General features: G+C 42.8%; 1 protein-coding gene across 1 annotated transcript in view; it reads left to right on the plus strand.

Annotated features, from left to right (window-relative positions):
• Positions 1–27,774, plus strand: part of LOC149457640 (phospholipid-transporting ATPase IC-like) — a 135,801-nt gene that overhangs the window by 64,613 nt on the left and 43,414 nt on the right. Inside the window, exons 16-20 of the mRNA XM_089683445.1 lie at positions 3,137–3,328; positions 6,584–6,696; positions 8,330–8,494; positions 9,847–9,958; positions 13,877–13,952. Of these exons, the coding sequence (XP_089539571.1) occupies positions 3,137–3,328; positions 6,584–6,696; positions 8,330–8,494; positions 9,847–9,958; positions 13,877–13,952 (658 nt within the window). The remainder of the gene's footprint in view (positions 1–3,136; positions 3,329–6,583; positions 6,697–8,329; positions 8,495–9,846; positions 9,959–13,876; positions 13,953–27,774) is intronic.

A 27,774-nucleotide genomic window follows, 5' to 3' on the forward strand; every position in this document is an offset into this window, starting at 1 on the left:
TCCAGAGGATGGGGGAGGCTCTGGAGAAGTCCTGGAGATGAGCATGGGAGGAGGAGACAAGGGAGCTAGAGAGTAGGAGGTCTTGCGAGGAGCGGAGAGTACAGTTTGAGTGATATTTAGAGACAAAATCGGTGATGTTATAAATGGCTTTATACGTTATTGTTAATGTTTTGAATTTTATCCGTTGCGCAATGGGAAGCCAGTGGAGGGATTGGCAGAGAGGGGTGGAGGACACTGAGTGGAGGCCAGTGGAGGGATTGGCAGAGAGGGATGGAGGACACTGAGTGGAGGCCAGTGGAGCGATTGGCAGAGAGGGGTGGCAGATACAGAACGGCTAGTAAGAAGGATGAGTCTGGCAGCAGCATTCATGAGAGACAGAAGAGGGGATAGCCTGCGATTAGGTAGGCCAATGATGAGGGAGTTACAATAGTCAAGGTGAGATATAACAAGCCGTATCTTGGAGATGTTGTGGAGGTGAAGTCTACAAGATTTGGACAGTGATTGGATTTGGGGCTGAAAGGACAGATGGGAGTCTAGGATTACACCTAGTACCCTTGCATGAGGGGAGGGACTGATGGTTGTGTTATTGATCTTGATGGAGAAGTCAGCGGAGGGGGCACGGACTGGGGGGAATACTAAGAGCTCAGATTTGGAAAGATTGAGTTTGAGGAAGTGGAGTGACATCCATGCCAATATGTCACTTAGTAGGTTAGTAATGCGAGAGGAGACTGAAGGGGTGAGGTGAGGGGTAGAAAGATAGATTCGTGTGTCATCAGCATAGAGATGGTACAGAAAGTCATGGGAGTTTATCAAGTGACCAAGGGAGGAGGTGTAGATGGAGAAGAGAAGGGGTCCAAGGACAGAACCTTGAGGGACCCCTACAGAAAGAGGGAGTGTAGAGGAGGAAGCAGCGTTATAGGTAATGCTGAAGGAGCACTGCGATAGGTAGGAGGAGAACCAGAAGAGCAGAGTCTCTGAGGCCAAGAGAGTGGAGTTTTTTGAGGAGGAGGGGATGGTCAACCGTATCAAAAGCTGCAGAGAGGTCAAGCAGTAAGAGTACGGAGTAGTGGCCATTGGTTTTAGCAGTTAGTATATCATTAGTGAGTTTTAGTAGGGCAGTTTCAGTGGAGTGTAGTGAGCGAAAGCCAGACTGTAAAGGGTCAAGAAGGTTGTTGTCAGTGAGGTGGGAGCTCAGGCGATTGTAGACTAAGTGTTTAGAGGTAAATGGCAGCAGGGAGATGGGTCTTAAGTTGTTCAGGTTGGTGGGGTCCAGGGAGGGTTTTTTAAGTATGAGAGTGATGTGCGCATGATTTAGAGGGGAGGAGAAGGCACCAGCAGAGAGGGAAATATTGAAGATGTGAGTGAGGGAGCATAAGATGGAAGAAGAGCGTGACCATAGTAGTTGTGGGGGGGACAGGATCCAGGGGGCAGGAAGTGAGATGGGCTTTTGAGAAAACCTTAGAGACCTCTTTGGCAGTAGCAAGGTTAAAAGAGGAAAGTGTTGAGGGAGGTTTAGTATAAGGTATGCTAAGTGGGATGGATGTCTGTGCAGTGGCGATGCCCCTACGAATTGCGTCAATCTTGTTTTTGAAATGATTTGCAATCTCGTGAGCAGTGAGTGCAGTACTGGGTGGAGGTAGAGGTGGAGAAAGTAGAGAGTTAAAAGTAGAGAAGAGACGACGAGGACTGGATGACAAGGTATTAATAAGAGTGACAAAGTAGGCTTGTTTGGCAGTATGAAGGGAGGAATTGTATGTTAAGAAAGCAGATTTATATAGGGTGAATGCTTGCTGAGATTTGGTTTTACGCCACAAATGCTCCAGCGCACGACTATGTCGTTTAAGATTTCTGGTGTCGTCAGTCTGTCAAGGTTGTGATGGTCGGGGCCTGATGCTTTGTGTTGTTAGAGGAGCAAGTGAGTCTAATGTGGATGAAAGCGAGCTGTTGTAGACAGCAGTGGCCTGGTCAGGGCAGGACAGGGGAGATTCTGTCATAGAGGCTCCTGTTATCTCTGGGTAAATTGCTGCTGTCTGCTCTCTCCACTCTAAACTGCAACTTCAACAACGCATAGACTCCTGCTAATCTCAGAACAAATAGTGTATATATTTTTGTCTATGTTGATTAGTTCTCACCTCTTGTTGCATTCTTTTTATGACTGTGGCCTGTGTCTGGTCTGTGTTTGAGAATAGCACGCATTCACCAGCACAAGTACTTTACCATGCCCAACACTTTATCCCGCATTTTTCCCAGCAGAATCATATACCAGTTATTACGATAGGCCAAGAGTAGTAAAAAAAAGGAGAGTCCAAATAATTTTCAAAGCTTTACATGCCTACTTTAAGGTAGACAAATTCAGACATATAACTGCAGGGCATACATCTTCTCACCAATATGGCAATTATCATTGGCACTTTCCCAGATAGGGACATATATGTTCTGTTTCCTGACTCCCTCCCTCCTTGCACCAGTCGGGTCTGCAGCAGCCACACTTCAGGCTGTGTAGTCCTTGTGACAGGTCCGCTGTTCACACAGCAAAGCTGCACCCTCCACTACCTTTCCATGTGCTCCCGCAACTGATCAGCTCAAGGCGGTCTGGCATCCCTTGGGTAGCCAGGTCCCCTCACTCAGCACTGACCAGTCAGCAAACAGACAGGCAGCAGACTTCCTGGAGGCAGAGGAGGTAGGGGCAGAGATCTCTCTGACTGTGTGTGTCTCTGTTTTGATTCACCCGGGCGCCACAACCACTTTCATTTTAACTGGCATGTCAGAGTTGTCTGCAAGTCACGGCTGTGTCTGCGCCCCAGGCAGCAGTGTGTCTTAGGTTCAACTAGTGGTAGCATCGGTCCTGGGTCTGCAGAATCATGAACCTGGAATTAGGTGTTCCCAGAATGCTGGTTTAATGGACCAGAGGATTTTACTTAGCAGTGTGACCTGTTGCACGCATTTTAGAGAACACATATTCTAGGTAAGTACACTGTAATCTCTCTATTCCTATCTCTGTTAAAATATCAAGAAAGGACCTTTAACAGTTCTCTTATACTGCATAACATACTTTTAGCATTTTGGTCCCTAATATTTCTATTCCATGTATCATGTACTATGGGATTAAACATATTTCCATGTCTCTTATTTTTAGATGGTGAGTTGTGCTATGAGGCGGCATCACCGGATGAAGGAGCGCTGGTGACAGCAGCCAGGAACTTTGGACTTGTATTTCTATCGAGAACTCAGAGCACCATCACCATTAGTGAGCTGGGGAAAGAAGTCACGTATGAACGCCTGGCCATCCTGGATTTTAACAGTGATAGAAAACGCATGTCTGTGATAGGTAATCTGTCGAGTGGAGTGTAATTCCACTATTGACCACATTTTCATAATAAAACTAACCATAGAAATACAATAGTCACCCAATTTAACTGGATGAAGTGACCATGTGTAATTTGCTCAGCCACTGCTCAACCCACTATTTGGGTTATGGTTCCTTTAAAGGAGAGTTCAAGGGACATTTTTAATGCTCAAGAGTTCTCACCCATGCAGGGGAACAATTAATTAGGCACCTTAGAAAACCTGCACTTAATATAAGCTTTTTTCTGTCCATATTGTGTCACAAATAATTTGAGTTTTCCAAGCAATATACAACAAACTTATATGTTGAGCTCCCAACATACACTATATTGCCAAAAGTATTGGGCCAGCCTTCAACATCATTGGATTCAGGAGTTCCAATTACCTCTATGGCCACAGGTGTATAAAATCAAGCACCTAGGCATGTAGACTGCTTCTACAATCATTTGTGAAAGAAAGAGTCGCTCTCAGGAGCTCAGTGAATTCAAGCATGGTACCGTGATAGGTTGCAACCTGTGCAGTAAGTCCATCAGTGAAATTTCTTTGCTACTAAATATTTCACGGTCAGCGGTTAGTGGTATTATAACAAAGTGGAAGCAGCTGGGAACAACAGCAACTCAGCCACGAAGTGGTAGTCCACGTAAAATGATAGAGCGGGGTCAGAGCATGCTGAAGCACACAGTGCGCAGAAGTCGCCAACTGTCTGCAGAGTTAATAGCTAAAGACCTCCAAACTTCATGTGGCCTTCAGATTAGCACAACAGTGTGTAGAGATCTTCATGGAATGGGTTTCCATGGCCGAGCAGCTACATCCAAGCCTCACATCACCTAGTACAATGCAAAGCGTCGGATGCCGTGGTGTAAAGCATCCTGCCACTGGATTCTAGAGCAGTGGAGACATGTTCTCTGGAGTGATCAATCATGCTTCTCTGATTGACAATCCGATGGACTTGTCTGGGTTTGCCAGTTGCCAGGAGAACGGTACTTGCCTGACTGCATTGTGTCAAGTGTATAGTTTGGTGGAGGGGGGATTATTGTGTGGGGTTGTTTTTCAGGGGTTGGGCTTGGCTCCTTAGATCCAGTGAAGGGAATTCTTAAAGCGTCAGCATACCAAGACATTTTGGACAATTTCATGCTCCCAACTTTGTGAAAACAGTTTTGGGATGTCCCCTTGCCGTTCCAAGATTATTGTGCACAAAGCAAGGTCCATAAAGACATGGAGGAGCCAGTTTGGGGTGGAAGAACTTGACTGGCCTGCACAGAGTCCTGATCTCAACCTGATAGAACACCTTTGGGATGAATTAGAGTGGAGACTGCAAGCCAGGCCTTCTTGTCTGCCATCAGTGCCTGACCTCACAAATGGGCTTCTGGAAGGATGGTCAAACATTCCCATAGACACACTCCTAAACCTTGTGGACGGCCTTCCCAGAAGAGTTGAAGCTGTTATAGCTGCAAAGGGCGGGGCCAACTCAATATTGAACCCTATGGACTAAGACTGAAATGCTATTAAAGTTCATGTGCGTGTAAAGGCAGGCATCCCAATACTTTTGGCAATATAGTGTAACTTGAGCTCCCATTATCTATATCAAAAAGCACAGATACATAGACAAATAAGACCTCTAGTCTGGGGGGGTTCACAAAAGTATAAATGAAGATCTTGGGTAAAATTCATTTAGCCCCATGAGTATTCCACATTCACAAGGCCAATAGATGTCACCATATGAATGGTAGTAGGAAGTCTGCGAGTAGGTAGTTCATTAGGGTAATGTTGATGTGGTGGCAGATAAGGGAGACAGAGGAATAAGAGGGAAAAAAGAAAAGGATTAGAAGACAGAGGAGAAACTGGGGCAGTAGAGAAAGAAGGGGGAGGGGAAGGGGGTAGATACAGGAGGTCCAGTAAGAGCTGGCCAACAACAGGGCCCATCTAGCTCCACGTGGTCTATTGACACATCTTGTTGATAGAGCATTTGAATAGCAAAAGTGCTGGAGAAAAGTCCTCTCAAGCACCCAGAGCTATCACGTGGGGGGCGGGTGGAGAGCTCTGTATAGGCTCTACGTCATGATTTATTTACTTATTGTCAGTATCTCAGTTATCCCTATTCTGCTCATCCCTGTACTCAGAAAATGTTGTGTGCTATAAAGAACACATTGCTAAAGCCTTGACATGTTATAGCATATAAATCATATTTTAATGCTGATTCACACATGTGAGATGCAGATTGAAGCTCAGGTTTCACAGCTAATTAATACAGTAGTTGTTCAGCGGTGCAGGTCAGGTTTACATAAAGTTCAGGACCGGATTAGAACAGGTTCAGGTTAGCATTATATCCTGTTCACAACTGATGGCATGTGCTGTTTAAAAATGGTTCCCATAGAAGTCAATAGCCTGTAATTCGCACCTGAACCGGACTGCACTGCTCAGAAATTAGACATGACTCTTTTTCAATCCGCACTGAATCTGCACTGCCAGTGCACAAGATATATGTGAACAGGCACCATAGGAATCAATTTTATTTCACATGTCATGCAGATTGGGTTCAAACTGCATCCATTCCGCATATATGTGAATAGGCACTGAGGGTCCTTCCACATGGTACTGATGAAAGAACAATGGATCTTCCTGGCAGAAAGTTCCTGTGCAAAAAACAGGAGTATGGTCCCTATAGTGTGCACATTCACATGCAGAGAGGCACGTATATGTTGTACAGGACACTGGGATGAGTCCTGAATGGGAAATATATTTCCACGCTATTTGGGTTGTGGTCCATTTAAGGGAGAATTGAATGGAACTCTGCTTTAATTTTTGCTGAAGAGAGCTGTTTTTTTTTTTGCTTTCTTGTTTTGCTAGTCCAACAAATAGTTTCTTTTACAAGTGGTTGGCTGATGATCTCAGATTCTCCATACTACAATGTGTATACGCACAAAAAATTCTTATAATATTCTATTCCAGAGAGAGGTGTAATCGATGTGTGTACTCACATGTATGCATTTAAAATACTGACCAATGATGCAAATGTTAGTATTTTTTTTTTGCTGTGCTAGCTTACTGATATTTACACATCTGTGTGTGCAGGTCCTTTGAAAAAGCATTGAGCTACATTCAGATCGTAAAAATTTTTTTTGAAAACCTAAAAATGTCGGGGATTTGGCGCCAATTTACAAGAGCCCTTAGTGTCCGCCTACTGTTTTATTGAAATGCTGATGCGGATTTAGAAACAAGCACTTTGTCTTTTTTCCAGTACGGTATCCAGATGGGAAAATAAGACTGTACTGTAAAGGAGCTGACACCATCATATATGCTCGGCTGCATTCGAACAACTCAATCAAAGAGACGACTCAGGAGGCATTAGATGTAAGTTTGTATTACATTACAGTGACCTGTGGGTATCTTTATTTGGCACAATTCTCTTTTGCTTTAGGGCCCCTATAAGGAGATTTCCACCTTTTGCAAAAAAAAGGGAAAAAAATGCAAGTGTAGTGAAGAAAATCAAAGCTGTTAATTTATTTTCTGTGTTTGAGCCGACAAAGCATTGCAACTTCGATCAGTGGCTCACAGGTGTAATACGCGCTCTCCAGCAGAATGTTCCTCCAGCTCAGTTCAGCATCAAGGTAGGGACCTTTAGTTTCAGAGCTGGAGGAAGCATCAATGGATTACAGGCATTGGGACGTCACTGCACTTGTGCTACCTTGAGTGGTACTCTGTTGGCAGATTGGGCTTCTAGTTTTTTCATTCTCAAATTTGAATGAAGCAGCTGTGCAAGTGCAGCCATGCCAAAATTCACATATCACAGCCGGTGGGGAAAAGAACCCCCAGATTCTATAAGGGGGGAAGGGGTGGGGGCTGTGGACTCTGACCATGTTTCTTTTACATTATAAATATGGGTATAATTTGAAACATAAGGGAAGATTTATTAAAACTGGTGCACTCCAAATCTGGTGCAGTTGTGCATGGCAGCCAATCAGCTTCTAACTTCAGTTTGTTCAATTAAGCCTTGGCAATAAAACCTGGAAGCTGATTGGTTTCCATGCACAGTTGCATCAGAGTTTGCACAGTTTTAGTAAATAGCCCCCATGGTCTAAAAGGTACAGTTAGCTTTTAAAACTGAACTAGGGAGGGTCTAGCTGGAACTAAACTAGCACTAAACAGGAGGTAAAAAAGAGAGGGAGATACTAAGTCGCATAAGTAAACAAGCTGTAGTGAACCTAAACCTCAATTAGATGTTAGCAACCTGATACAGTTCAATACAACACCAAAAAAAATGTTTATAACTTGAACAATTTGCACTACATACATCCCTGGTTTCCAACTTGCTGCCCTGTGCCACTTGTTGTGTGGCCCTTGAGGCCCCTGCAGACAGTATTCAGACCTTGCCTAAGTGCTTGTTCAGGCCAATGGAGGTAAAATATTCTTTAGACTGGGTTCTAGTAATTAAATTACTTTTTTTTTTTTCTTTCCCACTATCTTACTTTTTCTTTGCTATCCAACCTATCCTTTTTCACGTTTTGTTTTTTCTCTCTGATTTGAAATAAATACCAAAATGTGGCACAAAGAGGGCTGTAGGGAGCGCAAATATGGAAACATTGATTTCCAAAAGGCTGTAACAGAAGTGTTCTCTGGCAGTCTCATAAAAGATGTCTCTGGTCTATGAATCCTTAGTCTCTAACAACTCCTATAGCATGCTTGCAGCCTGTGAGCATCGCATATAGCATGCCCGTAGTCTTTGTCCATCTTTGTTACATGTCAGAGAGCTTACTGCAGCATTACATTCACTACAGGTTATGTGCGGTCTTTTGATGATGTTGAGGGCCTCACCGAAGGCCCCCTATGCCATGAAGTCTAACCACCACTGTCCTACATAAAGAGCTTTTAAATTATGGGCTATGCCAAAAATATCATGTTGATGAGGGGGGAAAGAGAAACCAAAGAAGGCAAAATATAAGCAGATTAAACTTTGGCATTAAGCATTCACTTTGTACCTCATCAGGTGTTTGCCAATGAGACTCTTAGGACCCTGTGTCTGTGCTACAAGGACATCAGCGAGGAAGAGTTTGACACATGGAGCAAGAGGTATAAGGCAGCCAGTGTGGCCATCAACAATCGTGATGAAGCTTTGGATAAAGTGTACGAAGAGATTGAAACTGACCTCGTGGTATGTGACACGATCCTTTGTAGACAATCATTAATATAAATGTTATAGCAACAAAGCACTGCCCAATTAAATGTGCAAATACCTCAAAATATACATATCAATAAATTAATGAAATGTTATCTCTTAAACAATATTCTTACAAAATACACCATCATCATAATTGTGTGAACAAATAATTCATTTCAATTAATATAGTCTGTTGATGTGCAAACATGCAATAATTCTTTATAAGGTGCAACGAATTCTTAGTGCTCCCCTCTGGTGGTCCCACTTACTCACCAGCTCCTGTGGACTCTTATGAGAACAAGAGTCTATCACACTTTTGTGTTAGGTTCATCTGAGATTTGTAGTGCTCCTGTGGGTCCAATCCTTATTCTGATCCTCAGTTGTTGACTTCCCATTCATGATTATACTCTTCATAAGATTGTATATAGAGAGAAAAAGGGAGCCCACATAGGGAAATACTGTTTATTTAAGTTAAAGGTAAAATCGTGTTCCACTCACAAACGCCAGACCAGAAGTAGCACACCAGCATGCATTCTACGGACCGGATGTGGCGTCACTAGCATCTCCCTTCTGACGTGTTTCGCTCCTCCCACTGGGTGTTCTCAAAGGCCTTTTGTGAGCCAATAAGGAAACAGAGCAGGGGGGTTGGGGCCAGGCCACAGCTCTGTGTCTTATGGACGCATAGAGCAGTAGCTCGGGAAGGAGCAAGCAGCACTGAGTGGTTTTACCTGGGGGCACTGCTCAAGGGGGAGGAGCCAGGAGCATCAGTAAGGACCCAAAAAGAAGAGGATTGGGGCTGCTCTTTGCAAAACCACTGCACAGAGCAAGTAAGTATGACATGTCTGTCATTTGTAAAAAAAATAAATTTTATAGTCACTTCTATGGCTCTTGCTGCTGAGGAGGGAGAAACCCAGGAGAGACCCAGGAGAGCTTTAAAACGTTAATTCTAAATAATTTACAGATAGTATAGAAATCTTTCCAACATGTTTGAAGATCTCTGCACATGATACGGGACATTTCCAGAATTGTAAATAATTGGTATCACTCTATTCCTTTGCCTGATGTCACAATATTTGCTTTTATTTGTCCCTTTGCATGGGCACTGTAAAAGAAGAGCAATATTAGTACATACGCTAACTAAATAGTATACCGTATATATTTATGGAGAAATTTGGGTCCAAAACATGGATAGTTGATCGCTTTGCCAAGTATGATCTTATGCTACAGGAAAGAGGAACACTTTAATCTTCAAAGCAAGACCTTATTTGACTGAATATTTCTTCAATTTATAATTGGTGTTCACATGGGTTTCTCATTTTGAATATACTTTTATTTTACTTTTTTAGCTACTGGGAGCCACAGCAATTGAAGACAAGTTACAGGACGGAGTGCCGGAGACTATCTACACTTTGGCAAAAGCAGACATAAAGATCTGGGTTCTAACTGGTGACAAGAAAGGTAAACTGGGGTGTATGGTTCCCAGATAAAGTAAGACTACAAATCTTATTCATTCCAAGGAAGAGGCCATCCACTACTGGGATGCCAAATACATGGCCTAGCAATAGAAATAAACATGGAAGGAAGAACTTGTCTCTGTAGTTTTCTGTAGTGGATGTGTAGGTCGAAGTAAAGGGTGCTGGAGGCAACATTCAGGAGCATGGACAGATGAGTATAAGACTTTGGGGGTGCTGCTGGGCAGAGGGGGTTTCAAAAGTACAGTTTTCTCATAGAGAAAAACTTTCATTTCAATAGTTTTTTTTCAGATTCCCCATTAATAAGCAATGCTTGTCTCGCCTCTAAGCTCTTGCTTTAGACAAGTGGTGGCAAGTGGCAAGGCTGTCTTAATGCATGGACACCCCTGGGCCCTGCCCATGAGCCCCAAGTACACGGGGGCCTCAAGATAATTTTGCATTACATCATACTGGCTAACTGTCCTGGATTTGCTGAGACAATCACACTTTTCACTCAGCTGTCCCAGGATAGCCCGGCCAGCACTCCTGACCCCAGTATTGTACCTTCTGGACCCCCCCCTGTACTTTGTCCTTCTACCTCCCCCCACCTTTCCCCTCGTACTGTGCCCTTTGTGTTGATTAGTCTTTGATTTACGGCATGTTTTCTTATAGTTTAAGATCAATTTTATTGAATGTACTAATAAATGTATATTTCATTCTATCAACTATTTATTTATACTTTCATTTTTGAGAGTATGTGTGTAAATTGGGGCAGGCTTGTAGGGGCCCCAGTGCATTACTTTTCCTAGGGGTCCATGATGCTAATAAGATGGCCCTGGCAAGAGGAATGCATTCCTCTTTCCATTGCTTGTGTCTGACAGGTGCCAAGATAAGTGCTGGTTATCAAGCAGCTGTCTCTTTGCTAGCTACATTGTTGGGCAGCTGCGGGAATGGTGCCCCTGTCTGACCTCATAGCCACGCCTACAAGATACATAGGAACATACAGTGGATATAAAAAGTCTACACACCCCTGTTAAAATGTCAGGTTTCTGTGGTGTAAAATATGAGACAAAGATAAATAATTTCAAAACTTTTTCCACCTTTTAATGTGACCTATAAACTGTACAACTCAATTGAAAAACAAACTGAAATCTTTTAGGGGGGGAGGTAAACATAAAAAACTAAAATCATGTGGTTGCTTAAGTGTGCACACCCTCTTTTAACTGGGGATGTAGCAGTGTTCAGAATTAAGCAATCACATTCAAAATCATGTTAAATAGGAGTCAGTATACACCTGCCATCGTTTCAAGTGCCTCTGATTAACCCCAAATAAAGTTCAGCTGTTCCTGACATTTTCTTAGTTGCATCCTACAGCAAAAGCCATGGTCCACAGGGAGCTTCCAAAGCATCAGAGGGATCTCATTGTTAAAAGGTACCCCTTCCTCCTAGATTGTAAGGTCTAAAGAGCAGGGCCCTCTGTTTCCTCTTGTACCAAATTGTATTGTAACTGTAATGTCTGCCTTCATTTTGTAAAGCGCTGAGCAAACTGTTGGCGCTATATAAATCCTGTATTATAATAATAATCAGTCAAGAGAATGGTATAAAAGAGTTTCCAAGGCATTAGATATACCATGAAACACAGTGAAGACAGTCATCATCAAGTGGAGAAAATATGGCGCAACAGTGACATTACCAAGAACTGGACGTCCAAAATTGATGAAAAGATGAGAAGAAAACTGGTCTTGGAGGCTGCCAAGAGGCCTACAGCAATGTTAAAGGAACTGCAGGAATATCTGGCAAGTACTGGCTGTGTGGTATATGTGACAAGAATCTCCCGCATTCTTCATATCTCTGGGCTACAGGGTGGCAAGATGGAAGCCTTTTCTTATGAAGAAAAACATCCAAGCCCAGCTAAAATTTGCAAAAACACATCAGAAGTCTCCCAAAAGCATGTGGGAAAATGTGCTATGTTCTAATGAAACCAACTTTTTGGCCATAATTCCTAAAGATATGTTTGACACAAAAACAACACTGCATCACTAAAAGAACACCATACCCACAGTGAAGCATGGTGGTGGCAGCATCATGCTTTGGGGCAGTTTTTCTTCAGCTGGCACTGGGGCCTTAGTCAAGGTAGAGGGAATTATGAACAGTTCCAAATACCAGTCAATATTGGCACAAAACCTTCAGGCTTCTGCTAGAAAGAGGAACTTCATCTTTCAGCATGACAACGACCCAAAGCATACACTCAAATCAACAAAGGAATGGCTTCACCAGAAGAAGATTCAAGTTTTGGAATGGCCCAGCCAGAGCCCGGACCTGAATCTGATTGAAAATCTGTGGGGTGATATGAAGAGGGCTGTATACAGGAGATGCCCTCACAATCTGACAGATCTGGAGTGTTTTTGTAAGAAGAGTGAGCAAATATTGCCAAGTCAAGATGTGCCATGCTGATAGACTCATCCCCAAAAAGACTGCTGGAATAAAATCAAAAGGTGCTTCAACAAAGTATTAGTTTAAGGGCACACTTATGCAACCATATTATTTTAGTTTTTTATTTTTACTTCAGTTTGTTGTTCAACTGAGTTGTACAGTTTCTAGGTCACATTAAAGGTGGAAAAAGTTCTGAAATTATTTATCTTTGTGTCATTTTTTTACATCACAAAAACCTGACATTTTAACAGGGGTGTGTAGATTTTTTATATCCACTGGATCTCCTGGGAGACATAACAGTGAAAAACATTTAACTGAGAGTACTACCTATAAACAAGGTAATAAGGAAGCATGGTTGCATCACAAGTTATAGTATTATTATACAGGATTTGCATAGCACCAACAATTTGCACAGTGCTTTGCTGTGGGGGATGAGCTGATGGAGAATATAAAGGTTGTTAGGTAGAGGTTTAATAGGCTTCCCTAAAGAGATGAGTTTTCAGAGATCACCTAAAGGCAGAGTAGAGGTTAGCTGGAAAGATTAGGTTAGGGAGATCCAGAGCATGGGAGGAGGTGATGAGGGAACTAGGGAGCAGGAAGTCTTAGGATAAGCACAGTGGGCGATTTGGTTGTTATTTTTTTATGGGTTTGGTAAAGTAGCTCAGGGCAAGGTTGTGGATGGATTTGCATGTTGTTGTTTTTATTTTGTACCATTTTACAAAACTCTGTTTCGGGCCACATATTGAGTGTGCCATCCAGTTCTGGTCACCAATCCGGAGGAAGGATGTGCTTTAATTAGAGAGAGTCCAGAGAAGGGTAACAAAGCCAACAAGGGGGCTGGATGACCTCAGTTATGAGGAACGACTACAAACATTAAACTTCTTCTCCCTGGAGAAGAGACACTTACGAGGAGATATGATCGCAGTGTACAAATCCTTGAATGGTGAATTCAGCATCAGTTGGAAACTTTTTAATGTTAGGTCTCTAAAAATTTCACACAGCCACAAAATAAAGTTGGATGGGAATGGAAAATGGTAGTCTAACACATACAAACACACACGTACGTTTAACTGGATGGACTGGTGACTTTAATCAATCTTCCCAACCATGTAACTATATGTTGGGAGAGTGGAAGCCAGTGCGGGGGATTGGCAGAGAGGGGTGGCAGAGGCTGAGTGCTTGGTTAGGTGAGTAAGCCTGGCAGTAGCATTCATGATAGACTGAAGGGAGGATAGCCTGTGTAGAGGTAGGCCAACAAGTACAGAGTTGCAATAGTTGAGGCAATAAATAACAAGAAAGTAGTTTTGTGGTGTCAAGAAATTAGCTTATATTGACTTAAGAACCATTCTTCCTTCAATACGCTGGACTTTGCCTTTACTTGTCATGACACATTGCCTATCAGTTTCAGGTATTGACAATGACTTATTATACACTCCAGCTTGTTCTTTGTGAATCAAGTCTAATGGGAAACTGAAACTATTATTTATTTCAGAAACAGCAGAAAACATTGGCCTAGCTTGTAAGCTTCTAACAGATGAATCTGTTGTAACCTATGGAGAAGAAGTCAAGTAAGTACACATTACATTACTGAAAGCAACCCTATCAATCACCTAAAAAAATTGACAGTTCTCTGTTGTATTCACCTCTACATTGACCCATATCTCCACCCATGGAATTGGTGGGAGGAATAGTGCCCCGTCATTGTTATTAGTAAGCAAAATAGTACCCCATGATTGGTAGTAATGGGAGGAATAGTGCCTCATCATTGGTCTCAGTGGGAGGAAAAGTGCCCCATCATTGGTATTAGTGGGAGGTATAGTGCCCCACCATTGGTATTAAAGGGATGGCTAGTGCCCATCATTGGTATTAGTGGGAGGAACAGTACACCTAAATTGGTATTAGTGGGAGGAATAGTCACCCATCATTGGTGTCAGTGGAAGATTAGTACCTTTGCATTGGTATTAGTGGTATTAGTGGGAGGAATAGTGCCCTATTATTGGTGCCAGTGGGAGGAATAGTGCCCCATCATTGGTATTAGTGGGAGGATTAGTACCCCATCATTGGTATTAGTGGGAGAGATACTGCTTCATCACAGGTGTTAGTGAGAGGAATAGTGCCTTAGCATTAGTATTAGTGGGAGGAGTAGTGCCCCCTCATTGATATTACTGGAAGGAATAGTGCCTCATCATTGATATTACTGAGTGGAATAGTGCCCTATCATTGGTATTAGTGGGAAGAATAGTGTCTCATCATTGGTATTAGTGGGAGGAATAGTGCCCCATCATTGGTATTAGTGGGAGGAATAGTATCCCTTCATTGGTGTCAGTGGGAAGAATAGTGCCTCATCATTGGTGTCAGTAGGAGGAATAGTGCCCCATCATTGGTATTAGTGAGAGGAATAGTAATTAAAGGAACACTTTGAAAACACATCAGATCTCAATGGGGAAAAATATCATGCTGGATATCTATACTGATATGGACTAGGTAATGTGTTAGGAACGTAAGGACACCCCGAAAATCAAAGTGAAAAAATGCTGCAGCAGGCTAGTCCATTTTGCTGAAATTTCATTACAGCAACTCAAAATGGTACTCAGTAGTTTGTGTGGCCCCCACGTGCTTGTATGTATGCCTGACAACATCGGGGCATGCTTCTAATGAGACGACGAATGGTGTCCTGGGGTATTTCCTTCCAGATCTGGACCAGAACATCACCGAGCTTCTGGACAGTCTGAGGTACATTTTGCACCATGCGGTGTTCCTGTGGTTCCCGTGCCTGCGATCCATTTAGAATGAATGGCAGCCCCGCATGTCTAGTAAGAGCAGCACAATTCAGCTGGTTGCGGGAACAGATGCCATTCCCTCATACCCAACCGACCTGCACAGTGTGAACCTAACCTAAAGCTGGCTATACACTAGTAGAATTTCCTTGGCAATTTTTCATCTTAAGAATGTTTGTTTGATTACCTGTTAGACGAATCGATGTTCGTTTTCGACTACAGTGATGAGAAATTTCGAAGGCGCAGGATGGAGAATTTTTCTTGAGCAAACAAATTTCTAAGAGTATAGGGTAAAAAATATACAGTAAGTGCTCAACAATAGTGGCAGCAGCTGAACATAAAGGAAAACGCATATAAAGTCCCACAATTCATATAAATAAAAATGCAGCGCTTAAAGAAAGTGATGATAAAACACAGTCCAATGAAAGAAGTGCTCCGTGATTCCTAGTGCAAATGGTAAAAATTTACACTAACCAGACAACGTAAAAATATACGCATGTGTATATATATCCTGTAGAATCCCCTTCTCCACTCAGATCTGGTCAAATGAATAGCCGGAAAAGGTAGACATCCTACGCCCTCATGTGGTGAAAGAGTGGTCCAGCAGGTCAGAGAGATGTCAATCTGAGTAAGCCTCCCCCTTCACAGGAATTGACACAGGGATCCCTTGGGGCTGTAAAAATTGAGGAAGCTCCTCACAGGAGACATAGGGAAGTACTCATAATGTAGTAGGTAAGGCTTTATTATAAAACATAGGTGCACAGTGAACAGGGTATTGGCAGGTATGAATGAACACACTGACCCCTTTAGTATTAAAGATGGCCGCCGGGCCTCCTCGTGGCACCGGCGGCTTAGTGTCAACGGCGTCCTGGGTCCCACTTGACGCGTTTCGTGCGCACGCACTTCTTCAGAGGTGGAACATAGGACCGCCGTGACCGTCTCCACTAACGTATATACCGTATCTGGCGCATGCGCACTAATGCGGCGCCATCTTGCCGAGGTCCGAGCATCCGCAATCATCAAGTGCGCATGCGCGGGTGCCATTTTACCATGGGCAAAGATGAATGCAGGCATCTAAACAGCGGCTCACTACTAATGGAGTCCGGGCGTCCGTATTGCGTAAACGCGCATGCGCGGGCGCCATTTTGCCATATGCCAAAAGACAAAATACCCAGCGCTGACAGAGACAATATTGATGATGTCAGACGTCATATACGCTGTAATGCAATTGTATATTAGATGGTGTTGTGTGGGAAACCCCCTCAGGAGGCGTCCAATGTGGAATAATGCTTGGGAGAGGAGAATTTAGAAGGATTCCCAAATAATGTGAACTAGCCAGGACAAGGGCTCATAGGGTTAATGGTAAATGTACCAGTGTCCTAATTGGGGGCCAATGGGTCCATAAGCCCCATTGAATGAACCAATAATTAAAATATAAATTTTAATCTAGTTGGGTGTCAAGCCCTATACATAGGTAATGATCCTATATATTAGGCCAAAGCAACATGGTAAAATAGCATTTTGATAAAATATAAAATACCTCTCACATGGAGGTTCAAACCCATAATAACAAGGTAAGCAGACAAAAAAAGTAAAATACACGCATATGCTAAACAGCAGAGTAAATAAAAGTACTGAGAAAGACATGTGTCATAAGCATGTATCATAAAATGCAAAATACAAAAGAGCTGGGGATAAATAAAATCCGGTTCTATTAGGCGTCCTTAGTAGGTGTATAAATAATGGGGTTACACGAGTGTAAAATTACCATACGTATAAAATTAAAAATGAAATTTAAAATGAAATTTAAATTTAAATATATAGTGGCTCCCCGTTGACCCAAGGATATAATCAGCATAGTTTCGTTGTCAGTGTCATACATTTGACCCTCGTAGGTTCAGCTGTTATCAATATAACAGTTGACGTCAAGTTCAATATTCAAGCCTGCGGGGTGCAAAGTGTCTAATTCAAAAATATATTTAGTCTCCATCTGTGAGACCGCCCTGGTCTTGAAGGTTCCTCTCCAGTGTGAGGTTACTATATCAATGCCAACGAATCTCATACTGGAGGGGTCTCTATGGTGATGTTTCCTATAATGGAGGGACAGGGAGTGTTCCTTGTACCCCTTTTTTATGTTATTGACATGTTCCCGGAGGCGGTCCCTAAGCCGCCTAGTTGTCCTCCCAATGTATTGCTTAGAGTAAGGGTATTCTAGTAAGTATACAACATACCTACTGTTGCAACAAATGAATTTTTCAATATTGTATGATTTCTTAGTCTGGTTAGAGGCGAAAGTGTCTATCTTTCTCTTCCTCACCCCATTGCACTTGCAAGCAATGCATTTATTACATGGATAAAAACCAGTGTAGCTGAACAGAGAGGGAGGTGGTGTGGGCAGAGAGACCACGTTAGGAGCTATTTTATCTCGCAGAGTAGATGACCTGCGGAAGATAACTTCAGGTTTATCCGGGAGTATCTTAGCGAGCGTGGAATCAGCCTTCAGGATCCCCCAATTTTTAGTGATTATATGTTTTATGGATCTATACTGAGCCGAGAATGTGGTGATAAATGGACAAACCAAAGTTTTAGGTGGTTTGGTCTGGATACTCAATAATTCCTGTCTATCCATATTAGCTATTAATTCCATAGTGCCATCTAACTTCTCCTTGTCATAACCTTTTTCAAGGAATCTATCTTTAAGGATATTGGCCTGCGTATGAAAGACGTCAATGCTGGTACAGTTTCTCCTGAGTCTGAGAAATTGTCCTTTCGGTATTCCTGCCAACCAGCTAGGGTGATGACAGCTTCCAAGGGGAATAAAGCTGTTACGATCGGTAGGCTTGAAAAAGGATTTTGTAGCAATATGCCCCTCTAGATTTAATAAAGTAAGGTCTAAGAAATCAATTTCTGTATTACTGTAGTTATATGACAATTTGATGTTAACCGTATTATTATTGAGAGTGGTGAAAAAATTAATGAGGGACTGCTCCGTGCCATTCCAAAGTAAAAGCACGTCGTCAATGTACCGCTTATAGAAAAGTAGTTCGGGCCAGTCCATGGCATAAATATTATCCTCCTCCCAAAAGGACATAAACAGGTTGGCCAGGCTGGGGGCAAACTTTGCCCCCATGGCAACACCCTTGACCTGCAGATAGTACTTACTATCGAACCACATATAATTTTTTGACATGGCGAAATCTAGGAGTTCTAATATAAAATCAATATGTGGGGAGAGTAACGAACTCTCATGTGTGAGATAGTGTTTGGCAACAATCATCCCATCCTTATGATTGATGTTGCTATACAACGCCTCAACATCCGCTGTGACCAGAAAGACGGATGGAGGGATACAGATATCCTTAATAGAGTTGAGAACATGCTTAGTGTCTCTTAAATAGGATGGAGTGTGGAGTACTAATGGTTGTAAATGCTGATCGATGTAGGCGCCTATTCTTGAGCAAAGTGAGTCGATACCGCTCACTGTCGGTCTACCTGGTGGTTTTGATGGATTCTTGTGTACTTTTGGCAAGATATATAGGACCGGAAGACGAGGAGCCTTAGGGCACAAAAATTCCTTCTCTTTCTTATTGATAATGGATCCATCATACCCATTTTTTATAATGGTCTTAAGGATGCGTTTATATTCAGGTAAGGGATCTTTATGAAGCAATTGATAAGTTGACGCATCCCCAAGAATATTATACACTTCTGCTGTATAGTCACTCTTATTCAGAATCACAACCCCTCCACCCTTGTCCGCTGGTCTTACTACAAGGTCTTTTTTCTCCAAAAGAGATTTGATGGCTGCATCGGTTTTGGGGTCCTTATATATTCTCTTGGACGGGAGATTTTTTAGGTCTTTCAATACTTGGTCCTTAAATAAACCCACAGCAGAATTATTCTGTGGTGGGGGGTTGAAAGTGGATGCATTAGCAAGGGAGGTATACTGGCCGGAGGGTTGTTTAGAGATAGGGTTATTCAGAAAATATCTTTTGATGGATAACTTTCTTGCAAATTTCTGGATGTCAATAAAAGCCTAGAATTTATTCATAGGCCTAGCGGGAGCAAATTTCAAACCTTTATCAAGGAGAATAAGTTCATTATCAGAAAGGGGAGTTGCACTAAGATTAAAAATGCCCTTCCCTATCAAGTTCTTCGTTTTGTTGGATCTATTGATTCTCCTCCCTCCCCTCTTGCCTCTATATTGTCGCTTCGTTTTCATACCCTGCCTCTCTCTAAAAAATGATGGCCGTTATTAGTGCGGGTATCTGGAGTTCTAGGGGTGGGAGGTGCGTAATACTCATCAAATGGTGGTCTCCAATGTTGATTTTGGTAATCACAGGGGTTCTGATCTCTATAATACCCTTGTTGTGGGGAATTATAATAGTGATAATCATTTCGGTTATCAAAAGAATTCCTCTGTGGATGAGCAGGGCCCTGGTGATGATTGTTCTTATAGTAAGTTTTACGTTTATTAAGTTTATTGGGTTTATGCTGGGTGCTATATGGGACAGGATTTCCCTGTTTAGGATGAGCATTTGGATGCCATCTGTTATCCCTAGACCCAATATTCCTGTCTGATAGTTCCGATAGTGGTTGAAATTTATTCTGAGTGGTGATGTTATAACCTACTTTATTTGAGTTAGAAGGTCTCACCTTGCTCTGTAAATTAGTGGGATTTTGCTGACCTTGTTTATGAGCCGGGGTAGAGGGTAGATGGGATCCACTACTACCCGCCATATTATTGGTGTCCAAAGTTTGCCATTTGAACACCTGCTGTATTTGGTAGTCAGCCAAATCTCTACTATATTTCTTTCTTTTTTTGTTTTTTTGCTCCAAATCCACATTTTCTAAATGTTTTTTTAACTTGTTGGATTCGGTGATGTAATCATCGTTGGTTTTATAGGGGGTGAGTTTATCTCTTACCGAGTTAATCTCCTTATCCAAATAGATCAACTTTTTCTTTTTTCTGACAATTAAGAATTTAAGCATGTCAATACCAACCGTATTAAAATAATGATACCATTCCAACAGTGATGAAGTATCATCAGTGTCAGGAGAGATGTCCCATCTAAGAGATCTAGGGACCATTTGATCCTTAACGTATTTCTCCAGAAAAGAGATATCCCAGATGGTCTTAATTTCAGAGGTGGTGAGATTGTGCAAATGAATGAACAACCCCCTAAGATCCTCCGTTTCATTTACTTGTGTGAATATGTCGTCAGGTATTAGAGATCTAGAGGCTCTAATATCAAAGATGTCTCCCATTAGGAAGGTGTACTAGAGAGCCGCTATACTAATAAATAAGGTTACAGACAAATATAGGGTAAGAAATATACAGTAAGCGCTCAACAATAGTGGCAGCAGCTGAACATAAAGGAAAACGCATATAAAGTCCCACAATTCATATAAATAAAAATGCAGCGCTTAAAGAAAGTGATGATAAAACACAGTCCAATGAAAGAAGTGCTCCGTGATTCCTAGTGCAAATGGTAAAAATTTACACTAACCAGACAGCGTAAAAATATACGCATGTGTATATATATCCTGTAGAATCCCCTTCTCCACTCAGATCTGGTCAAATGAATAGCCGGAAAAGGTAGACATCCTACGCCCTCATGTGGTGAAAGAGTGGTCCAGCAGGTCAGAGAGATGTCAATCTGAGTAAGCCTCCTCCTTCACAGGAATTGACACAGGGATCCCTTGGGGCTGTAAAAATTGAGGAAGCTCCTCACAGGAGACATAGGGAAGTACTCATAGTGTAGTAGGTAAGGCTTTATTATAAAACATAGGTGCACAGTGAACAGGGTATTGGCAGGTATGAATGAACACACTGACCCCTTTAGTATTAAAGATGGCCGTCGGGCCTCCTCGTGGAACCGGCGGCTTAGTGTCAACGGCATCCTGGGTCCCCCTCTGACGCGTTTCGTGCGCACGCACTTCTTCAGAGGTGGAACATAGGACCGCCGTGACCGTCTCCACTAACGTATGCGCACTAATGCGGCGCCATCTTGCCGAGGTCCGAGCGTCCGCAATCATCAAGTGCGCATGCGCGGGTGCCAATTTACCATGGGCAAAGATGAATGCAGGCATCTAAACAGCGGCTCACTACTAATGCGCGGGCGCCATTTTGCCATATGCCAAAAGATAAAATACCCAGCGCTGACAGAGACAATATTGATGATGTCAGACGTTATATACGCTGTAATGCAATTGTATATTAGATGGTGTTGTGTGGGAAACCCCCTCAGGAGGCGTCCAATGTGGAATAATGCTTGGGAGAGGAGAATTTAGAAGGATTCCCAAATAATGTGAACTAGCCAGGACAAGGGCTCATAGGGTTAATGGTAAATGTACCAGTGTCCTAATTGGGGGCCAATGGGTCCATAAGCCCCATTGAATGAACCAATAATATATAGGATCATTACCTATGTATAGGGCTTGACACCCAATTAGATTAAAATTTATATTTTAATTATTGGCTAGTTCACATTATTTGGGAATCCTTCTAAATTCTCCTCTCCCAAGCATTATTCCACATTGGACGCCTCCTGAGGGGGTTTCCCACACAACACCATCTAATATACAATTGCATTACAGCGTATATGACGTCTGACATCATCAATATTGTCTCTGTCAGCGCTGGGTATTTTGTCTTTTGGCATATGGCAAAATGGCGCCCGCGCATGCGCGTTTGCGCAATACGTACGCCCGGACTCCATTAGTAGTGAGCCGCTGTTTAGATGCCTGCATTCATCTTTGCCCATGGTAAAATGGCACCCGCGCATGCGCACTTGATGATTGCGGACGCTCGGACCTCGGCAAGATGGCGCCGCATTAGTGCGCATGCGCCAGATACGGTATATACGTTAGTGGAGACGGTCACGGCGGTCCTATGTTCCACCTCTGAAGAAGTGTGTGCGCACGAAACGCGTCAGAGGGGGACCCAGGACGCCGTTGACACTAAGCCGCCGGTGCCACGAGGAGGCCCTGCGGCCATCTTTAATACTAAAGGGGTCAGTGTGTTCATTCATACCTGCCAATACCCTGTTCACTGTGCACCTATGTTTTATAATAAAGCCTTACCTACTACACTATGAGTACTTCCCTATGTCTCCTGTGAGGAACTTCCTCAATTTTTACAGCCCCAAGGGATCCCTGTGTCAATTCCTGTGAAGGAGGAGGCTTACTCAGATTGACATCTCTCTGACCTGCTGGACCACTCTTTCACCACATGAGGGCGTAGGATGTCTACCTTTTCCGGCTATTCATTTGACCAGATCTGAGTGGAGAAGGGGATTCTACAGGATATATATACACATGCGTATATTTTTACGCTGTCTGGTTAGTGTAAATTTTTACCATTTGCACTAGGAATCACGGAGCACTTCTTTCATTGGACTGTGTTTTATCATCACTTTCTTTAAGCGCTGCATTTTTATTTATATGAATTGTGGGACTTTATATGCGTTTTCCTTTATGTTCAGCTGCTGCCACTATTGTTGAGCGCTTACTGTATATTTCTTACCCTATATTTGTCTGTAACCTTATTTATTAGTATAGCGGCTCTCTAGTACACCTTCCTAATGGGAGACATCTTTGATATTAGAGCCTCTAGATCTCTAATACCTGACGACATATTCACACAAGTAAATGAAACGGAGGATCTTAGGGGGTTGTTCATTCATTTGCACAATCTCACCACCTCTGAAATTAAGACCATCTGGGATATCTCTTTTCTGGAGAAATACGTTAAGGATCAAATGGTCCCTAGATCTCTTAGATGGGACATCTCTCCTGACACTGATGATACTTCATCACTGTTGGAATGGTATCATTATTTTAATACGGTTGGTATTGACATGCTTAAATTCTTAATTGTCAGAAAAAAGAAAAAGTTGATCTATTTGGATAAGGAGATTAACTCGGTAAGAGATAAACTCACCCCCTATAAAACCAACGATGATTACATCACCGAATCCAACAAGTTAAAAAAACATTTAGAAAATGTGGATTTGGAGCAAAAAAACAAAAAAAGAAAGAAATATAGTAGAGATTTGGCTGACTACCAAATACAGCAGGTGTTCAAATGGCAAACTTTGGACACCAATAATATGGCGGGTAGTAGTGGATCCCATCTACCCTCTACCCCGGCTCATAAACAAGGTCAGCAAAATCCCACTAATTTACAGAGCAAGGTGAGACCTTCTAACTCAAATAAAGTAGGTTATAACATCACCACTCAGAATAAATTTCAACCACTATCGGAACTATCAGACAGGAATATTGGGTCTAGGGATAACAGATGGCATCCAAATGCTCATCCTAAACAGGGAAATCCTGTCCCATATAGCACCCAGCATAAACCCAATAAACTTAATAAACGTAAAACTTACTATAAGAACAATCATCACCAGGGCCCTGCTCATCCGCAGAGGAATTCTTTTGATAACCGAAATGATTATCACTATTATAATTCCCCACAACAAGGGTATTATAGAGATCAGAACCCCTGTGATTACCAAAATCAACATTGGAGACCACCATTTGATGAGTATTACACACCTCCCACCCCTAGAACTCCAGATACCCGCACTAATAACGGCCATCATTTTTTAGAGAGAGGCAGGGTACGAAAACGAAGCGACAATATAGAGGCAAGAGGGGAGGGAGGAGAATCAATAGATCCAACAAAACGAAGAACTTGATAGGGAAGGGCATTTTTAATCTTAGTGCAACTCCCCTTTCTGATAATGAACTTATTCTCCTTGATAAAGGTTTGAAATTTGCTCCCGCTAGGCCTATGAATAAATTCTAGGCTTTTATTGACATCCAGAAATTTGCAAGAAAGTTATCCATCAAAAGATATTTTCTGAATAACCCTATCTCTAAACAACCCTCCGGCCAGTATACCTCCCTTGCTAATGCATCCACTTTCAACCCCCCACCACAGAATAATTCTGCTGTGGGTTTATTTAAGGACCAAGTATTGAAAGACCTAAAAAATCTCCCGTCCAAGAGAATATATAAGGACCCCAAAACCGATGCAGCCATCAAATCTCTTTTGGAGAAAAAAGACCTTGTAGTAAGACCAGCGGACAAGGGTGGAGGGGTTGTGATTCTGAATAAGAGTGACTATACAGCAGAAGTGTATAATATTCTTGGGGATGCGTCAACTTATCAATTGCTTCATAAAGATCCCTTACCTGAATATAAACGCATCCTTAAGACCATTATAAAAAATGGGTATGATGGATCCATTATCAATAAGAAAGAGAAGGAATTTTTGTGCCCTAAGGCTCCTCGTCTTCCGGTCCTATATATCTTGCCAAAAGTACACAAGAATCCATCAAAACCACCAGGTAGACCGACAGTGAGCGGTATCGACTCACTTTGCTCAAGAATAGGCGCCTACATCGATCAGCATTTACAACCATTAGTACTCCACACACCTATTTAAGAGACACTAAGCATGTTCTCAACTCTATTAAGGATATCTGTATCCCTCCATCCGTCTTTCTGGTCACAGCGGATGTTGAGGCGTTGTATAGCAACATCAATCATAAGGATGGGATGATTGTTGCCAAACACTATCTCACACATGAGAGTTCGTTACTCTCCCCACATATTGATTTTATATTAGAACTCCTAGATTTCGCCATGTCAAAAAATTATATGTGGTTCGATAGTAAGTACTATCTGCAGGTCAAGGGTGTTGCCATGGGGGCAAAGTTTGCCCCCAGCCTGGCCAACCTGTTTATGTCCTTTTGGGAGGAGGATAATATTTATGCCATGGACTGGCCCGAACTACTTTTCTATAAGCGGTACATTGACGACGTGCTTTTACTTTGGAATTGCACGGAGCAGTCCCTCATTAATTTTTTCACCACTCTCAATAATAATACGGTTAACATCAAATTGTCATATAACTACAGTAATACAGAAATTGATTTCTTAGACCTTACTTTATTAAATCTAGAGGGGCATATTGCTACAAAATCCTTTTTCAAGCCTACCGATCGTAACAGCTTTATTCCCCTTGGAAGCTGTCATCACCCTAGCTGGTTGGCAGGAATACCGAAAGGACAATTTCTCAGACTCAGGAGAAACTGTACCAGCATTGACGTCTTTCATACGCAGGCCAATATCCTTAAAGATAGATTCCTTGAAAAAGGTTATGACAAGGAGAAGTTAGATGGCACTATGGAATTAATAGCTAATATGGATAGACAGGAATTATTGAGTATCCAGACCAAACCACCTAAAACTTTGGTTTGTCCATTTATCACCACATTCTCGGCTCAGTATAGATCCATAAAACATATAATCACTAAAAATTGGGGGATCCTGAAGGCTGATTCCACGCTCGCTAAGATACTCCCGGATAAACCTGAAGTTATCTTCTGCAGGTCATCTACTCTGCGAGATAAAATAGCTCCTAACGTGGTCTCTCTGCCCACACCACCTCCCTCTCTGTTCAGCTACACTAGTTTTTATCCATGTAATAAATGCATTGCTTGCAAGTGCAATGGGGTGAGGAAGAGAAAGATAGACACTTTCGCCTCTAACCAGACTAAGAAATCATACAATATTGAAAAATTCATTTGTTGCAACAGTAGGTATGTTGTATACTTACTAGAATACCCTTACTCTAAGCAATACATTGGGAGGACAACTAGGCGGCTTAGGGACCGCCTCCGGGAACATGTCAATAACATAAAAAAGGGGTACAAGGAACACTCCCTGTCCCTCCATTATAGGAAACATCACCATAGAGACCCCTCCAGTCTGAGATTCGTTGGCATTGATATAGTAACCTCACACTGGAGAGGAACCTTCAAGACCAGGGCGGTCTCACAGATGGAGACTAAATATATTTTTGAATTAGACACTTTGCACCCCGCAGGCTTGAATATTGAACTTGACGTCAACTGTTATATTGATAACAGCTGAACCTACGAGGGTCAAATGTATGACACTGACAACGAAACTATGCTGATTATATCCTTGGGTCAACGGGGAGCCACTATATATTTAAATTTAAATTTCATTTTAAATTTCATTTTTAATTTTATACGTATGGTAATTTTACACTCGTGTAACCCCATTATTATATACACCTACTAAGGACGCCTAATAGAACCGGATTTTATTTATCCCCAGCTCTTTTGTATTTTGCATTTTATGATACATGCTTATGACTAGAGATGAGCGAATTATTCAAAAATTCGGTTCGGCTGATTCGCCGAATTAGCCGAATAAATTCGCTTCGAACCGAATATATTCGCTGCGAATTTAACTTATAAAAAGGGTGTTTCTAGGCTTCAGAGAGCCTTTATATTAGTGCAGAACACTGTACCTTTAATTTAAATGCCCTTGGAGTCTGCTGGGGAAGAGAAATAATACTGTCAGTCAGTATGACATGCAGATGAGTGCCGTCGATCTTAGAATCACCGCACACTTCACTCATTTGGGCAGTCACGGGGCCAAAACCAGAGTGTGGAGCCACAGTGTGGCGGTGGAGGCAGCAGCAATGGGAGGCCATACAGCACCCTATGACAAAATGGAACCCACCAGCAGTGTGAGGAGACCTGAAAGTGGCACATGGCAGAGTGTGGCGATGGAGACAGCAGCAATGGGAGGCCGTACAGGGGCCCATGACACACTCTGGACCTGGCAGCAGCATGAGGAGGCGGTACAGGGGCCCATGACAGATTACAGGCCTGGCAGCAGCATGAGGAGTCGGTACGGGGGCCCATGGCAGATTACGGGCCTGGCAGCAGCATGAGGAGGCGGTACAGGGGCCCATGGCAGAGTGGCGGAGCGTAAGCAGCTAAAATTGAAGGCCATACAGAGGCCTATGTTAAAAAGTCCCCCCAGCAGCAGCGTGGGGAGACGACTATCAAGAGTCCAATGGCAGAGTGGCGGAGCAGAAGCAGCTTCAATTGAAGGCCATACACAGGCCTAGGTTTAAAAGTCCCTCACAGTTAATTCCAATAACGAACTCTACTCCTCCGTGCAATCTACTTACGAGACCCTGGGCAGGTCTGGGTCCAATTTGTGGTAGAGACTGGTTTTGTTCAGCCATGCTTGAGCGAGTAATAACAGGTCTGTGCTGCCCTTTGGTGTCTGGCTTAATGCGCACAACACTGAACGTCCCAGCGTTTGTCAACGATTTGCCGTTAAGTGATGCAAACCCGCTGAACCACGTTCATAAGGAGCCGGTACAGGGGGCCATGAATCAGTATGGACCTGGCAGCAGCGTGAGCAGACGACAGAGGCACATGGCGCAGGGTGGCGGTGTAGGCAGCATTATTCTGAAGCCATACACAGGCCTAGGTTAAAAAGCGGAAGCCGTCAGCAGCGTGAGAAGACGACAGAGACACATGGCGCAGGGTGGCGGTGGATGCAGCAGTATTCGGAAGCCAAACACAGGCCTCGGTTAAAAAGCGGAAGCCGTCAGCAGCGTGAGCAGACGACAGAGGCACATGGCGCAGGGTGGCGGTGGAGGCAGCAGCAATGGAAGGCCATACAGCACCCTATCACAAAATGGAACCCACCAACAGTGTAAGGAGACCTGAAAGTGGCACATGGCAGAGTCTGGCGATGAAGT

Source organism: Staurois parvus, unplaced genomic scaffold (genome assembly GCF_062004578.1).
Source record: "Staurois parvus isolate SC_StPar_1 unplaced genomic scaffold, SC_StPar_1.0 ptg000310l, whole genome shotgun sequence".
NCBI lineage: Eukaryota > Metazoa > Chordata > Amphibia > Anura > Ranidae > Staurois > Staurois parvus.